Below are 18,192 nucleotides of genomic sequence, written 5' to 3'. Positions count from 1 at the left end.
GTATATTGATTTTCACTTCACCACCATTCAAAGCAGGCTATGAGGGAATATAATACAGTTAAGGTAGATGTAACGGCTGGTTTAGGTGTAAAGTGGCTACTGTAGACATTCTGGAGTGGATAGCAGAATTTCATTACCTTCAGGCTGGGATTCATTCAATTACGCTTCACATTTGTGATTGAATTCCATTTTACCTTTCTGTGAGCTTTCTGAGCTCGCAATTTGTATAAATGGGAGGTGAGGTTGGCACTGAGGTGTGAGAGCTAGATGTGTTTGTCTGTCTTTTATGCCTGCCTGCCTGTCTGCTAGCAGAACTAGATCTACATGTCTGTCACTGTTAGCCCAGACACAATCAATTATGGAGTGTCTTAATTTTTCACCATGCATGAATGTTTTCAAGAGGACCAATGGGAGGAGACTGGCAGCAAAATAGACTATGAAGTCACACTTGAGACTGTGAGACATGATTAATCACCAATGGTCTGAAATTGCCAGTCTAAAACAAGACTAGATATCACAGATTGAAAGATTTATTTGAAGACGTTACTCACTCACTCATAGGATGCAGGTGGTTAGAGGGGAAATCAGGCTTCTCCGAATTTAGAAGAAAATCATTTGATATCTGCAGATTTTCAAGCACGTCACTAATGCCAATGCCACATAAGAAGATTTACGAAGTTCCTAAGAACATTTTGAGGAATTGCGAACTATCTTATGCACTTCTTTTTTTTTCCCCTTAAGAAGTTTACGTTTTTTCGTAAGTAATGTTTTGTGAATCCGGCCCCTGGTCTATTACTACAGCAGAGCCTGAAGACCAGGTCTGTAATACTACAGCAGTGTCTGACAAGAGGAGAGGTGTTGTCAGGGAACAGTCATAATCCCCCTGTAATGGAACCCAAAGATGTAGCTGTTGGAGTTGATGCCAGGTCAAATGAAAAGGAGCAGAGCTGTAACAGGGAATACAATTTAATAATGTCAAATGGCAGTCTCAAAAGCGTTCAGTATGTGTTTCTATCTATCATACCTCCAGACCAGGAACATTGCTGTCCAATATGATGGATATAGTTTCAAGGTAACAGCAAGGAGTGAACCACTACGTATCAGTTCAATTGAATACAGGACACCTGTTGCAATACCCTACAAAACCTATCCCATCCCCTATGTGATAAATGTCATGCTGCGCAGGGTACACTACTCCACTGCTTTGCCCTATGCTCTAACTTGTATGGTTATTGGTGTGGAATTTTTAGGATCCTCTCTGAAGTTCTGGAGACTTCAATTGACCCAGACCCGGTTCGGATAATCCTAGGAGTGTCTGAATCCCTAAACGGATTAACCAACTCCCAACAACAACTAATCTCTTAGTCTCATTTCAGCAAAAAAATGTATCTTGTTGTTTTGGAAAAGGAGGGAAGCGCCCTCTACCAAATTATGGCTCAGTGAATTGGCAAACACTGTACACTTAGAAAGAATTAGATATATTCTGAACAATAAATTATCAACATTTGATCAAATCTGGCAGCCTCTCCTCTCTTACTTGGACCAGTCGGCGCTGTGAATTTGGACATTTTAACGCACTCTCAACTGTAATATTTTAATCTACCCTTGGGTGGCATGTGCTTTCCCCAGCAGCCGAGCAGTGGGGGGATAGGGGGGTGACATCTGCCCTCTTTCTGTTTACCTGTCCTTGTTCTGTATGTCTTATTTTGTATTATTTACTTTGTACCTAGAACTCGGGGTCTTCTTGTTTCTGTCTGTTTTATGTTTAGATAAGAATTGCATACTTGTCTTTTCTACAAAATACCTATACACCATTCTTGTGTGTGTGTTCAATAAATATATTTGAACAGAAAGAAAGAAAAAAAATTGATCAGCACAGCACAAATGTTGGGGTTGCTATAGCAACGGACATCAGATCACGTCCTCTGACCATTTACAGTGCATTCGAAAAGTATTCAGACCCCTTGACTTTTTCTAAATGTTGTTACGTTACAGCTAGGGCTGTGGTGGTCACAACATTTTGTCAAGCTGGTGATTGTCAAGCAAATAACTGTCTCACGGTACTTGACAAACACATTTAGCATCTCCTGGCTTCCACACACAGCCTACAAGCTACTGATGCAGACCTTTGGAACATCTACATTGTAAGGCTGCATGATGCATCTCTAATGACTTGAAAAAAATTGCTTGAAAGGCATGAGCTCTGCTTAGTTTTTTGGCGCAGGCTGTACACACTTCATCAGTCTTGCATTCACAATTTGACAAGCACTTGATAATGCCTCGAATTTCACGGTAGTATCCCCTTTGTGGGATCCTATTGCACCCTAAAAAAAATCCATGCCTTTTGTGGCCATTGTGCCCTTGAATAAGGCTGTAACGTAACACCCTGTGATGGCTGGCTGGTCTGGCACTGAGGAGTTTCTTTCTCTCTCGGCTTCCAAATCTGCTAATTGGAGACTGAACATCTGTTGTGTTTGACCTGCTGCTCTAACAGACTACAGTTATATGGGTTATACAGCTGGGTGATGGGAGGGTGGAGGGAACTACAGCGACTTAAAACAGAAGCAGTAGCACACTTACTGCAAACTATCCCCAGATAGAATAGGATAGCACAGGATAGAATAATAGAATAGGACATCCTTACTTCTCAAACAGGCTAGGGAGTCATTCAAGAACAGCGAGAGGCAGAGTGTATCTGGCTACAGAGAGTGAGATATAGCAACAATTGCGTATGCCTGGTAGGAATAGATGAGGTTGGTTAGCGGCTTGATGAAGGCTGTGTGTGCAGTGACCCACCTCACTGCTTTCCATCCTGACTATTAGATTGAAATGGATAGTGTTCCTTCCCAGTGACGCCTCCGACACACACAGAGCAATCTAAGCCCACTTCCACAACCATCGCCAGGCACACTCATACCGACACACCCACACACATTACGCATGCAATCACTATATACTCACTTACATTTAAACACAGACACACTACTAAGCCCTGAGCTCACTGGCTGATGGGTCATCTGTGGGCCTGGCTGTAACAGTTTGTGTTATTTAATCAGGCCGTCTCTCGCTAGCCTGCAGCTGTGGTTCTGCACCTCCACTCAATTCAATTCAAAGAGGCTTTATTTGGCATGGGAAACATGTCTACAGTGCCAAAGCAAGTGAAATAAACAAACAAAAGTGAGAAGACACAAAACATCAACAAAAAACGATTTGAATTTAAGAGTGAATATTGCACTCAGAGGACTCATCTCTAGGTTCATCTCTCTGTAAGTGAGGGCTTTGTGGTGGAATGTGTGGGCATCGCTTCCTTTCAGGTGGTTGTAGAATTGAACAGCTCTTTTATGGATTTTGATAACTAGCAGATATATTCCTAATTCTGCTCTGCATGCATTGTTTGGGGTTTTGCGTTGTACACAAAGTATATTTTTGCAGAATTCTGCAATTGGGTTTAGTCCGAGGTAGGTATAGCTCTTTGTGTGCTCTAGGGCAGGTATTCCCATACTGGGGTACGCCAAATAAAGTAAGCAATGCCGTCGGGGGTACGCCAAATAAAAATGTGATTCACATTAAAAAAAAAATTTAAAAAAAATTCTTCACGTTTTCAAACAGTACCTTTTATATTTTCCAACAGGTCTGTACATTTGGGGGAGGTTTTTTCTCTCGCTTAAGTAGCCTCGTTGCACTGCCAAAAATATCATTTAAACCATCTAGTGTTCCGCGAAATAACAACACAATGTCAAATACAGGAAGACTAGTCAAATAATTAACATCCAATCACATTAACCGTTACTCTCTCGTGGGAAACTTTCACTCTTGCACAGACATTAGAAACAAAAATTGACAATTTGAAAAATAAGCCACGGGAGTTTTTGGAGCTAGAATAAAGATTACTTTCGAGTAGTAAGACATGTATAAAAGCAACAGATACCATTAATAAGAAGGGGCTAGAAGCGTCTTATATGGTGCGCTACCGAGTGGCTAGGACAGGCAAGCACCATACTATTGTGGAGGACTTCATTCTTCCTGCTGCCGTGGATATGGCTGGGACAATGCTGGGGTAAAAGGCCCAAAAAACTATACAGACAATGACTTCATCAAACAACACTGTTTCACGATGCATCAGTGACATGGCAGGAGACGTTTTGAAACAATTACTGCTTCACATACAAGCCAATGAATTACATGCATTAAAGCTGGATGAGTCAACAAATGTGGCTGGCCTGGCACAGCTCATGGTATGTCAGTTAAGTTTATGGGGGTATGGGACTATAAAAAGTTTGAAAACTACGGCTCTAGGGCAACGGCATCTAGATAGAATTTGTAGTTGTCCTGGCTACTGGACCTTTTTTGGAACACCATTATTTTTGTCTTACTGAGATTCAGGGCCCAAGGCTGACAGAATCTGTGCAGAAGATCTAGGTGCTGCAGTATGCCGTCCTTGGTTGGGGACAGAAGCACCAGATCATCTGCAAACAGACATTTGATTTCCGAGTCCAGTAGTGTGAGGCCGGATGCTGTAGACTATTCTAGTGCCCTTGCCAATTAATTGATTTACTGTATATGCTCAAGCTGCATCCCTGACTCACCCCACAACCCTGAGGAAATAAATCAGTGTTTATTGCACACTTGTTTGTGTACAGTGCATTGATTTTATGTTTTTCCCCAACACCGTTTTTCCATTAATTTGTATAGCAGACCCTCGTGCCAATTGAGCCCAAAAGCTTTTTTGAAATCAACAAAACAGGTTTTCTTTGTTTGTCAATACAGGTGTGCAGGGTGTATATGTGGTCTGTCATACGGTATTTTGCTAAGAAGCCAGTTTGACGTTTGCTCAGGACATTGTTTTCACTGCGGAAATGGAGTCTACTGTTGATGCCATCAACAGAAATGTCAGCTCTGCTTCCAGCTCCTAAGCAACTTTGCCGTATTTAAAAAAAAACATATATATTTCTTACATTATTAGGCCAGAATTTTTGGGTGTTATTACATACAGCCGGAAATAACTTTGGGATATCAGGGCGGCAGTAACTCACCAGCATTACAACCAGGAATACGACTTTCACAAATTGTATCCTTTGTTCGTACCCCCCAGGGCAATTTAACTTATTCCAGAGGCTGCTCCTAAACACAGCCGACGGAGAAGAGGAAATTCGGAGTGGACTTCAAATCCCACATATCACCATCCACTGCTTCTGAGATTATTACTCGCTAATGTTCAGTCTCTGGACAATAAAGTAGATGAGCACAGGGCGAAGATCTCCTTCCAGAGAGACATACTCTGTTTCATGGGAACATGACTCTCTCGGGATATACTGTCCCCGTTCATACAGCCGGTTGGGTTCTCAGTACATCGCGCAGAGAGGAATAAAGAACTCTCCGGGAAGAAGAAAGGCGGTAGTGTATGTTTCATGATTAACTACTCATGGTGTGATTGTGATAACATACAGAAACTCAAGTCCTTTTGTTCACCTGACCTAGAATACCTCACAATCAAATGCCGACAGTATTACCTCCCAAGAGAATTCTATTCGGTTATAGTCACAGCCGTGTATATTCCCCCTCAAGTCGATACCACGACAGCCCTCAAAGAACTACACTGGACTTCATGCAAAGTGTAAACCACATATCCTGAGGCCACATTCATTGTAGCTGGGAAATTTTAACAAAGAAAATTTGAGGAAAACGCTAGTGAAGTTCTACCAACACATTGACTATAGTACTCGCTCTGGAAAAACATCTGACCACTGTTACTCAACTTTTCGAAGTGCATAAAAGGCCCTCCCCCGCCCTCCCTCTAGCAAATCTGATCCCGACTCAATTTTGGTCCTCCTTTCCTATAGGTAGAATCTCAAACAGGAAGTACCCGTGCTGATGTCTATTCAACACTGGACTGACCAATCGGAAAGGTTGTTTTGATCATGTGGACTGGGATATGTTCCGGGTCACCTCTGAGAATAACATTGATGAATACACAGATACGGTGACTGAGTTCATCAGGAAGTGTACAGGAGATGTTCTACCCAATGTGACTTAAAACCTACCCAAACCAGAAACGGTGGATAAATGGCAGCATTCGTGCAAAACTGAAAGCGCGAACCACCACATTAAACCATGACAAGGTTGGGGCGGCATGTAGCCTAGTCCTCAGAGCACGCGCAGACCAGCTGTCTGGGGGTGTTTATGGACATATTCAATCTCTCCCTATCCCAGTCTGTTGTCCCCACTTGCTTCAAGATGTCCACCGTTGTTCCTATACCTAAGAAGGCGAAGGTAACTGAACTAAATGACTATCGCCCCATAGCACCCACTTCTGTTATCATGAAGTGCTTTGAGAAGCTAGTTAAGGATAATAACCCTTACCTGACACCCTAAACCCATTCATTTTGCTTACCGCCCCAATAGATCCACAGACGATGCAATCATTATCGCACTGCCCACTGCCCTATCTCATCTGGACAAGAGGAATACCTATGTCAGAATGCAGTTCATTGACTATAGCTCAGCATTCACCAACATAGTACCCTTGAAGCTCATCATTATGCTCGGGCCCTGGGTCTAAACCCCGCCCTCTGCAAATAGGTCCTGGACTTCCTGACGGGTCGGCCCCAGCTGGTGAAGGTAGGAAACAACACCTCCACTTCGCTGATCCTCAACACGGGCCCCACAAGGGTAGGTACTCAGCCCCCTCCTGTCCTCCCTGTTCACCCATGACTGCGTGGTCATGCATGCCTCCAACTCAATCATCAGGTTTGCAGACGACACAACAGTACTAAAAATCCCGAGAGAGCCTACAGGGAGGAGATGAGGGCCCTGGGAGAGCGGTGCCAGTAAATGACCTCTCATTCAACATCAACAAAACAAAGGAGCTGATCGTGGACTTCAGGAAACAGCAGAGGGAGCACGCCCCTATCCACATCGACGGGACCACAGTGGAGAAGGTGGAAAGCTTCAAGTTCCTCGGCGTACACCTCATTGACGATCTGAAATGGTCCACCCACACAGACAGGGTGGTGAAGAAGGCACAAAAGCACCTTTTCAACCTCAGGAGGCTGAAGAAACTTGGCTTGGCCCCAAAAACATAATAGAGAGCATCCTGTCAGGCTGTATCACCACCTGGTACGGCAACTGCACCGCCCGCAACCGCAGGGCTCTGCAGAGGGTGGTGCGGTTTGCACAACGCATCACCGGGGGCAAACTACCTGCCCTCCAGGTCACCTACAGCCCCCGATGTCACAGGAAGGCCAAAAAGATAAACAAGGACAACAATCACCCGAGCCACTGCCTGTTCACCATGCTACCATCCAGAAGGCGAGGTCAGTGCAGGTACATCAAAGCTGGGACCGAGAGAATGAAAAACAGCTCCATCTCAAGGACATCAGACTTAAATAGCCATCACTAGCCGGCTTCCACCCTGTTACACAACCCTGCACCTTAGAGGCTGCTGCCCTATATACATAGACTTGGAATCACTGGCCACTTTAATAATGTAACACTAGTCACTTTAATAATGTTTACATAAGTAAAAAATTATGTAATATGTATATACTGTATTCTATTCTACTGTAGTCAATGCCACTCCGACATTGCTTGATCTAATATTTATATATTTCTTAATTCTATTCTTTTACTTTTAGATTTGTGTGTACTATTGTGAATTGTTAGATACTACTGCTCTGTTGGAACCAGGAACCAACATTTCACTACACCTGTAATGACATCTGCTAAATTTGTGTATGTGACCAATACAATTTTATTTGCGATTTGATACTACAGATTTCTTTACTGAGATTGCTGTTGATGCAGATTCCACAGTAATTATTGGGGTCAAATTTGTCTCCACTTTTGTGGATTGGGGTGATCAGTCCTTGGTTGGGTGAGACATTTTTAAGTATAGCCAATTGGAATTTGTGGTCTGTATGTTTGATTATTTCATTTAGGATACCATCAACACCACAGGCCTTTTTGGGTTGGAATCCAATAACAATCCACACACACGCACGCACACACACACACACACACACACACCATCCATTCAGTATCTCCTGAGTCCCCCTGCTGTTGCCCCCCAGACAAACATGTTGTTCTTTCCACCCCACTGTGTGTGTGTGTGTGTGTTAGTTTAAGTAATCTGACAGAGTGGAGAGGGACTATCCCTGCCAGCAAGCCTGAGTGGCCTACTATACAGTCCTGCTAGAGGCGTCAGCATGCTTCATTTCAGTTGGCGCCTAGCGTGCCTGCATATTCCCCTAAAAGACATTTGCTTGAAAACTGAGAAAAGAAAAGCGGCAAAAGTATTGTTTGTCAATTTTTAGACGCCGTAGCCAGTATACACTTCCTCAAAATAGTCAACTCAAGAAATCTGTCATTAAGTTTGACGTTGTCACGTCTACTCCCACTCCCTCCCTCCGGCGTTCGTCATTGCCGGTTTACTAACCACTGCACCTGGCATTCATCATTACGCGCACCTGCGCTTCATCATTAAACACACCTGGACTCCATGACCTCACTCATTACCTCCCCTTTATCTGGCACTCCCTTAGGTTCTTTCCCCAGGCAGTATTGTTTCTGTTGTTCATGTCTAGACGCTACTCCTACATTGTATCGTTACATTAAACTTACCACCTGCTTCTCGAATCCCAGCGTCTAGTTGACAGATGTTTTTTTGGCGTAGAGATCGTAGTGCAGTTTTACATCTAAGATGTTTGGTGCAGTACATTTCAATGAAATAATTTGTATGAAAACAAGTTGTCTCTCGTTGAATGATAAAGAGACTTTATTGAATCCCTACTGTTGATCAATCACTGATGAAGGTGTGTCGAACTTAAACATCACAAAATATATGCACAAACTCTATCGAACTGTTTCAACTGGGAAGCATGTGGACGCCTTAACCCACAGAAATTGCCTTTACCCCCTATCAAGCCTCAAGGTGACAGCTAATGTTAGAGGTTTACGAGTATTTTATATTACTAGCAACTTGGCTAGTTGGCTAGCTTGTTCCAGTTCGTTTTCTCGTCAGGAATGAAGCCGGTAGAGTAGCTACCTTGCAAAATCGACAATTTTCATTCATAATTTATGCATTGACAGTTTGGAGTGGATCACAGACCAATACTATCATCTCGTTGGGTCTGGACTGCGAGGGACTGCCGCTGAAGACCCAATCTGCACTCACCGCATCTATCATCCATAACAAACAGGGCAGGCAGGCTATTGAGGATGTGCAACTTTTATTTTCTGTTAAATAAAATACTTTTTTTTTTAGCAAAGACTGGCATACATTTGCATCTTTACAGAAAACATGTGCTTCGACTGGAGCTCTGGATTGGCTTTTTTTAGCAGAGATGTGTTTTGTAAATAGCATCCTTAGTGATGTGGACACCAAGGAACTTGAAGCGCTCGACCCGCTTCACTGAGCTATTTGTAGGTTTGATCAGAGGCATGCATTTGACCACTCACTCACTGGGGACTACTGAAGTGGTATTATTCTTCTCTAAAACATTCCTTTCCCTTCCTCCCCCACTGTCTCTTCTGTGCCTTTAGATTTTTGAATTATCTGAGGAACTTATCCTTAGCCACTCTGGGAAGGGGGATGAGAGGGAATGAGTGTTCTTGGAACACTACTTCAACGTTGTATGAACGTTACTTACATCATTGGGCGACACTGTCAGCACACTTCTGCTCTTCCTCATCTTCCGTAGAGTATTCCTTGTTCAGTTCCACAGCCAGCCAGCTTCACATACACACCTGGAACAACACACACACACACACACACACACACACACACACACACACACACACACACACACACACACGTGTTACTGTTGTAGATTGCAAAGAGGAACACGCGCATACATGTGATGTTGTGTGACACATGTTAGTGTAGTTGTTTATTGTCTGATATAAAATATACATAGTAAAATAAAAGACAAGATGGTTTCCATTATTTTTATTTTGACAGGGAGTCATACTGAGACCAAGGTCTCTTTCTCAGATGAGATCTGCATACACGTCAATAACACACCAATATACACATCCATAACACACATCAATACATTAAAATCAAACCACAATCAGAGAAAACAAACACATTCTTCAGTAAAGAAAAAGGTACACAATCAGTCTTTTGAATTGCACTAGAGGTTCCAATTCATTCAATTTTAGAGAGGCATTGATAAAAGCAGATTTACCTAACTCTGTGGAGATCAAAGGGCTCTCGAGAGTTCGCCATTCCTGAGACCGTGTATTGGTACGTCTATAAGTTAACAATGGAGTAAAGTACGGTGGAAGTTAATGCAGGAGGGCTTTATAAACAGAGTGCAATGCATCAATCTATAGAATTGCCAGCCTACTTTCTGATATAGAATGCAGTGACGTGTGCTGATCTTGTCGCCCATAATAAAGCTGCATTCATATAGACAATATCTGTCACGTATACTCCCTCTCCGGCACTCGAAGTCACCAGGCTGCTCCTTATTATGCACACGTCACAATCATTACGTGCCTCATCAGACTCACCTGGGCTCCATCACCTGCCTCCCTCTATATGTCACTCCCTTTGGTTCGTTCCCTAGGCCTTATTGTTTTCTGTTTCCTGTCTGTACGCTACTCGTGTTTCTTGTTTTGTTCCCTGTGTTATTTATTATTAGTCACTCCCTGTACTTGCTTCCCGACTCCCAGCGTACACGTTACAATATCCCCATAGTTTATAACCGGTATGAATGTCGACCGAAAGATTTTGTTTTCTGCTGTTTTAATGAAAGGCATGACTTAATCCAATAAAATAAGCCCATTTTAAATTCTTAATTTCTTAACCCGTGTGCGGTGTTCATGTTTTTGTTATTCACCCAATGTTCACAGGTCTGATGGACCCACAACATTATTGGGTTTTTAAAACAAAGCCATAACAATTTATATAAAAATACATAGATGTTGACTAATATCAATTACAAGCAATATAGACATACATATAGACATACATGGTTAATATTTGCCATTTACCTCTGCTAGATCACATTTATCAATAAAACCTGTTTTTTTAATAAAATGTATAAACATGATTTATTCCATCCATGTCTTGATTATCTTAAACAAATAAATATAACAAGGTTTATCATCACTATTGATGTTTATTGCTTTGAAATGAACAAATTGGAAGGACAAATTTTACATACACTATTTTATGGAAATGATAAATGAGCCCCATTGAACACAAATTAAGGCTGGTCTACACACCACAAGAGGGACAGAGTTTTACTGTGTGTGGTTGCAAGTGCATTTCTTGCACTTGATGCATGTGTACTGTCTTCCTGTCCTTCTTGGGTCCCAACACATTGCAGAGCTTCTTCTTGTTGCTACCGGCTGCAATCTACAATGATGAAAACACTTAGTTCAGGAATTTTATTAACATCTCACTCACATATATAGTTACAGCAGGTCAAGGTAGGAGAGTCAGACACACACACACTCACATATATAGTTACAGCAGGTCAAGGTAGGAGATTCAGACACACACACACTCACATATATAGTTACAGCAGGTCAAGGTAGGAGATTCAGACACACACACACTCACATATATAGTTACAGCAGGTCAAGGTAGGAGAGTCAGACACACACACACATGCAACAACATCACTCACACCAGCAGCATCCTCCTGAATCCTCCTCACTATGGCTGCAGAAGCTGGGGTCCTTGGGATATGTTGCCTCCTCTGGATTTGAGGTCTTACTAATGACTTGCCCAGCTCCTCGACAAAGAGCTGTCTCCTCTGGAGCTTCCCTCTGTTCCAATCTGGGTTCAACGCCATCTAAATGACAAACGCATTGTATGCCGAAATGTCCATGATGTTGAAGAATATTACAAGTGGCCAGCGTAGGGTTTTTCTTTTGCATCTGTACCCAGTCACCAGCTTCTCTAAATTGTCCCTCCTTTTGTGGCATTGTAATCCATTATGATTTCTGTTTTTTTTACATGAGTACCACATTTTTGCCTTTCTCTGCCGATGAGCTGATTGCTGACGGTCTGGTCCTGGGACTGGCTGCTGACGGGCTGCTCCTGGGGCTGGTTCAGGGTCAATCTCACCCTCCTTTCAAATCACTGTCAGACTCCTAATTGACAGAGGCATGATCCTCATATTTGGAAAATTCTTCATCTTCCAAAGTGGAAGATGCTCCTTCCATACTAGCTTCTCTCTCTCTGCAAAAATTATTTCTAAGGCCCTCTGCGCAGAGATTATTTTTGCCATACTGATTGATTGTGGTAAGGAGCCACACATGCAAAGCTATTTGTGTCCCTCCCCCAATTTGCACCTGGCTGGGGTAGAGTGTGGAAAAATACAGCATTTTTTACAATGTATCAAAATAATATATTGTAATAACATTGTGCAGGTTCTCGCAAGACATTGTGTAGTTTCACACACTACAAAGGGTAAAGAGTGTGAGAAAAGCGGGAGAAAGGCAGATGGACAGGGAGACAGACAGGTTCTTGGTGCTATGTTGAAACAGCAGGCCCAGGGAGGAAGAAGAGAGGCACACAGCACCTATACACACACACACACACACACACTACACCAGATTTGTATTACCCTCGGGTCCAGTGGACCCGAACACCACATATGTGTAAGGTGGTGCACAGTGTGCACTCAATGAAAAATGTGTTATTTTAGAAAATAATTAATTGTATATTTTTTCTTTGAGTAAATACTGAAAATGGGTCCCACAGACCCGAACACCACACAAGGGTTAAGTAACTCATCAACATGCTTTTTGAAAGATAGCTTTTTGTAAATCCTGATGCCCAGATATTTATAAGCGGGGACATCATCAATGAGGGCACCTTCCAAAGCACATATGCATAAATCATCAGATACATTTTTGCGTGATTTGGAGAATAACATATACTTGGTTTTACCTGCATGAAGTACCAATTTCAGTTCAACAAAGGCCTTCTGTAAAGCAATGAAGGCAGATTGTAGTTCAGATAGAGCCTGGTCAACTGTGGGGGCAACAGCATCTTCTGCATATAGGTGTATGTAAAAAAAAAAAATCAAAAATTGTTTTAATGCAGCTAGACCAACATTTTTTTTTTTATAGACAGTAAACAGTACAATCAATCACTGTGGGACACCTTTTGTAATATCAAGGAAACCTGACATAACACCATCCCAAAAAACACGTGTCCTGTCAGTCAAGTATTTTTCAAACCAATTACATGACCAATTACATGACGCCTGATCCATGCCGATGGCAGACAATCTTTGAATCAATACATAGTGGTCAACAGTATCGAAAGCCTTCAATAAGTCAAAGAGTTCAGCACAGTGCTTCTTCCTATCCATACCCTCAATCACATAATTGAACACCATGGTTGCTGCAGATGACCAGACTGGTGAACACTTAGAATACATCTCGTGCCTAGAAAGGATCTAAGCATACAGTTGATTAATGATTCTAAAATGTTTGCTTGGCAAAGATACATTTGAGACATGGCAATAATTATTTAGGTTTAGGGGTCACCACCTTTGTGGAGAGGGAGCACATGGGCTGCCTTCCCAGCCCTGGGGATAGCATCCGAGATGATGATGATGATCAGATAAAAAAATAGGTCAATGACTCCGTAATCAGCAGATGAGCCCGAGTGGATTATTTTTTTTTTTTACATCAATCTTAAGGCATCTAGCATATCACAAGTACAACATTGTAGAAATGAAACAAAAACTCACTACAAGTTGAATGATCTTCTAATGAGCTAACTGGAGTCTGTGAGAGGGGAAGAGCAGTTGACTGACTGACCAGGGTCAATAAAACCACAATTTCTTTCAAATAAAAAAGCCACCCAAGATAAAAGCATCACTTATCAATTTTTTTCTCGGTAACGATGCCAGAGTCTGACATCTTGCTTTCCACACTTCAGTGCATTAACAGTGTAACGTGCCATTTGGAGGATTCGGAGAGTGGAACATCAGCTATATGAAAGATAAGACATGGACACTAGACAGCATACTGTAGTGATGCGCGGGTTGACTCATAACCCGCAGTCCCCGCGGTTATATCCTCGGGGCAGACGGGTTTAGGGTAATTAAATATTGTGTAGCTGAAGGGCGGGCGGGTTGAATAAAGATACAAAAATACTTAAAAAACCCATATGTGTAATTATTGTGAAATTTATATAGGCTTAATTAAGGTTCTTTATTTTAGGCTGAATTAATTGAACATCGCCAAATGCATAATTAAAAGAAAATTACCCCTATTTGATACAACCCTTGCTGTTAAGAGATCGCAATGCAGTATACAACTGAGCTAAACGTTTGGAACAAGTTCACTTTCTCATCCGTAGCCTAAAAACGCACAAGTTAGCTGTTTAGCTCACATCTGAAGGCTAGGGGGCATTTAGGACGTCTTCTACTGCTGATTGCTAAATTATCCTAATGATTATGATCACACTTCCTCAATTCAAATATTATGGCGACACTATACCAAAGTTAGTTTCGTATAGTTTACAAACTTGGGAACCAAGCTTGAGTTTTATCAGTGTAGCCTTTAAAAAAAAACTCCAGGCTTCAGTCATAACTGTCAATTTATAGAACAAAAAATAAAGAATTACAGGGGGCAGTTTTGACTTGAAATTTGGACTTGGGAACAGGAGTGGAGAAATGTCTTTCTTTCATCTTGAGAGAATGCAATGCTCAGTTACATACCATGTTGTCTTCATCATAATAGCATCATAAAAACTGATAGTATTTCAACCACATAAAATATGCATCGAAGCCAAACTAAAATCTTATCAGAAACACGTTGGGTCGTTTCCACAACTCTATTTTCCTTACAACCGATTTAAAGAGGTGTCATTTGGACACTTTGCACAGAAAATCTTTCCTGTTTAGTTTTTTTTTTGTCATCTTTGCTCCCCGAAAGATGACAGAACTTTACCGATGTCAACTAGATTTGAAGGATTAATTCTATTGATTTATTACGTTATTCTGTTGAGCAAGGGTTTATTCAGTCTTCTAGGGCAAAATATAATGACAAAAGGGAAGCTACAGTATATGTATCTAATTATAGACAAGTTGCCTACCAAAGAGTTGTAAATTATAAGCAGAAACATATCTAAATCAGGCCAATAAATATCCTGCACCCCCTGTCAAAAAATCGTTCTGCAGTCTTTGACTTTGCATTTTCTATATTTGCGGGTTAGGGTTGGGTGCGAGCCTCATATTTTCACTTTATCAAATATAATCGGGCTGCTGTTGATGGGTTATTAGCAATTGCAGGCGGGTAGGGGTGAACAAACAGCTGACCTGTGCACCATTAGCATACAGAGCTCAACAGGACATGTAACGTGGTGCGCTGCTCCTTTGGTATGCTAGCTTGCATTTAGCCACACATCCCTTGGTCAAGTGATAACTTCAGCAGATTTTCGGTTCCACAGTCATTAAAACGTGCAGGCTGGCATTTATGAATATCCTCTCTAAGCTAGGGGGCAGTATTCTGAATTTCGGCTGTCTGACGTGCCCCTAAGTAAACTGCCTGTTACTCAGGCCCAGAAGCTAGGATATGCATATAATTGGTAGAATTGGATAGAAAACACTCAGAAATGTCTAAAACTGTTAAAATAATGTCTGTGAGTATAACAGAACTGATATGGTAGGCGAAAACCCGAGGAAAATCCATCCAGAAGTTTTGTTTTTGAGCTCCCAGGCCATTCCTATGTTGGCCTATTGAATTTACAACCAAAAATCGACCAGATTGCAGTACCTATGGCTTCCACTGGATGTCAACAGTCTTTAGAAAAGGTTTCAGGCTTGTTTTTTGAAAAATGAACAAGTAGTTGTACTACTCATTAGGACTCTAGTCTTGTGGCGCGCGTGAATGAGGGTGCGCACTTCGTTATTTATCTCCGGTATTGAACATACTACATTCCGTCTTAAATTGTAGCATTTATTTACATATTAGGGTACCTGAGGATTGATTACAAATGTTGTTTGACTTGTTTGGACGAAGTTTACCAGTAACTTTTGGGATTCCTTTGTTTGCATGTTTTATGAGTTGAACGGGTGGATTACTGAATCAAACGTGCCAACTAAACTGACTTTTTTGGGATATAAAGAAGGACTTTACCAAATGAAATGTCCATTTGTTGTGTAGCTGGGACCCTTGGGATTGCAAACAGAGGAAGATCTTCAAAGGTAAGTGATTTATTTTATCACTATTTCTGATTTTTTGACGCCTCTGCTGGTTTGGAAAATATTTTTATGCTAGGTGTATGCGGGCGCTGTCCTCAGACAATAAAATGCTATGCTTTCGCCGTAAAGCCTATTGTAAATCGGACAAAGCGGTTCGATTACCAAGATTCTAAGCTAAAGAATGATGTATGACACTTGTATTTTTATCTGGATAAGAGCGTCTGCTAAATGACTTAAATGTAAATGTAAATGTATGAATGTTTAATATGACGATTATTGTATTTTAAATTTCACGCTCTGCAAATTTCACCGGATGTTGTCGTGGTGGAACGCTAGCGGGACACCTAGCCCAAAGAGGATATTGCCCTGGAGGCAGCTCTGCAGAGTGTTCACTAGCTGGCACAGCCAAAAAGTAATAAAATCAGATTTTAAACCTAACCCTTACCTTAACCACACTGCTAAACTTAATGCCTAACGCTTACCTTACATTTTTATTTTCATAAATTTTACCGATATAGCTAATTTTGACTTTGGAGCTGGTCCATCTGGCGGAAATCGCTCAGTTCTGCCTCCAGGACAAGATTCATGACAATAAATGTCAACCTGCTAAAAAAGCATAACAAAAACACTGCTGCCACCAATGCAATGCTCCGTTTGGAGGATTCGAAGCTGGGACCATCAGCTATGTGAAAGAAGAGACTTGGACACAAGACAGCATATGGCGCTCAACAGGACGTGACTTTATTCCAGGACATGTGACCACCGTCTCAATTAGTTCACGTGACACAGGTTAATTTATGGACACAAGTCAGGCATTAGTAATCAATGATGAACATCCAATTCTCATACTTACAACTGTTTTCCAAAATTGTGACGGATCACCAGCAGAGTCTGATATAGAACTTAGAAAGTAGCTTGATTTAGCGTTCTTAAATTAAGGAAGTACTGTACATCTATTGTACAGTATACAGTAGGGGTTGTGTCTAGATTAGTTGTATGCAGCTTGTGTTACACACAACCTCAGGGTGAACCCTGCCATGTAAAACTGATAAGAATCTACAGGATGTGGATGAAATTAATAACCCTTACTTATGTGGTTATTGAATTGAGCAAACAGTGATGTGAGATGCTAGAGACAAACAAATGTCTTTTCACTGTACAACGTCAATGCCATTCACATAGTGGTCTATTAAGAATTACTGCAGTGTCTGGGACAGAGAGCTCTTTGACTGGGCTAGATCTGACCTGGGCTAGAGGGGGGAAAAGAGAAAGGAGTAGAGAGGGATTGTGTTCAAACCCAGGACTTCTCTCTCCCATGACACTCCTTTCCAACACGACATCAGATGGTGTGTGAAGGAATCAGAAACAGGGTCAGAAAAACCAAGCACACCAATAATAAGTAGACCCACAGTGAGTTAGACTGAATGATCCAATCCACCTCGGAAAACCAGGTATTTGCACTCTGTTTTGGTGTGGAGTAAATCTGCTCTCCTCAATGGCTCTGTGTTTGTTCTCTGTCTCCATTCAGAACTCACTGTACAAACACAATATTATTCTGACTGTTGACTCACCTTCCAACCCCCATAACAGTTCCATAGTGCACTGCTACTCAAGAGAGGGATGTTTTCTGTCAAACCTGAGGTAACTGATCAGATTTCAGAGTTCCACAAAAACATGACATCCACTTTCAAAAATAGTATCTACTAAAGCTGCAATATGTACGTTTTTGTATTTATTTGAATGCTCAAAAGCTCCAACAGATCGCTAGTGGTCATCCAATGTGATGCAACAGTAACAATATTGTGCCTCTAGCCTGCCTGAGAACAGTTGTATTCATAGGTTGTTATTTTCCATCGGGTCAGATTTCCCTGCCAGATTTTGTGGGGCTCACAATGAGTGACGCGTTTTCCGTCAGTGAGGAGGCGGTGTGATACTGTAGCTAGCTAGCTGAGCCCATGGCTAACACTTGGCTAATGGCTAGCATCGATAGCTAGCTTACAGACTTGGGAGA

The 18,192-nt window shown here is 41.8% G+C and overlaps 1 protein-coding gene across 1 annotated transcript in view; it reads right to left on the bottom strand.

The window, feature by feature from the left end:
• Window positions 1-18,192, bottom strand: part of LOC115192240 (cAMP-specific 3',5'-cyclic phosphodiesterase 4B) — a 319,267-nt gene that overhangs the window by 258,222 nt on the left and 42,853 nt on the right. The window contains exon 2 of the mRNA XM_029750521.1: window positions 9,648-9,744. Coding sequence (XP_029606381.1) covers window positions 9,648-9,689 — 42 coding nt within the window. The 5' untranslated portion in view covers window positions 9,690-9,744. The remainder of the gene's footprint in view (window positions 1-9,647; window positions 9,745-18,192) is intronic.

Source organism: Salmo trutta, chromosome 4 (genome assembly GCF_901001165.1).
Source record: "Salmo trutta chromosome 4, fSalTru1.1, whole genome shotgun sequence".
NCBI classification, from domain to species: domain Eukaryota; kingdom Metazoa; phylum Chordata; class Actinopteri; order Salmoniformes; family Salmonidae; genus Salmo; species Salmo trutta.
The sequence above is the reverse complement of the archived record's forward strand: the minus strand, read 5'-3'. Positions and strand labels throughout refer to the sequence as shown.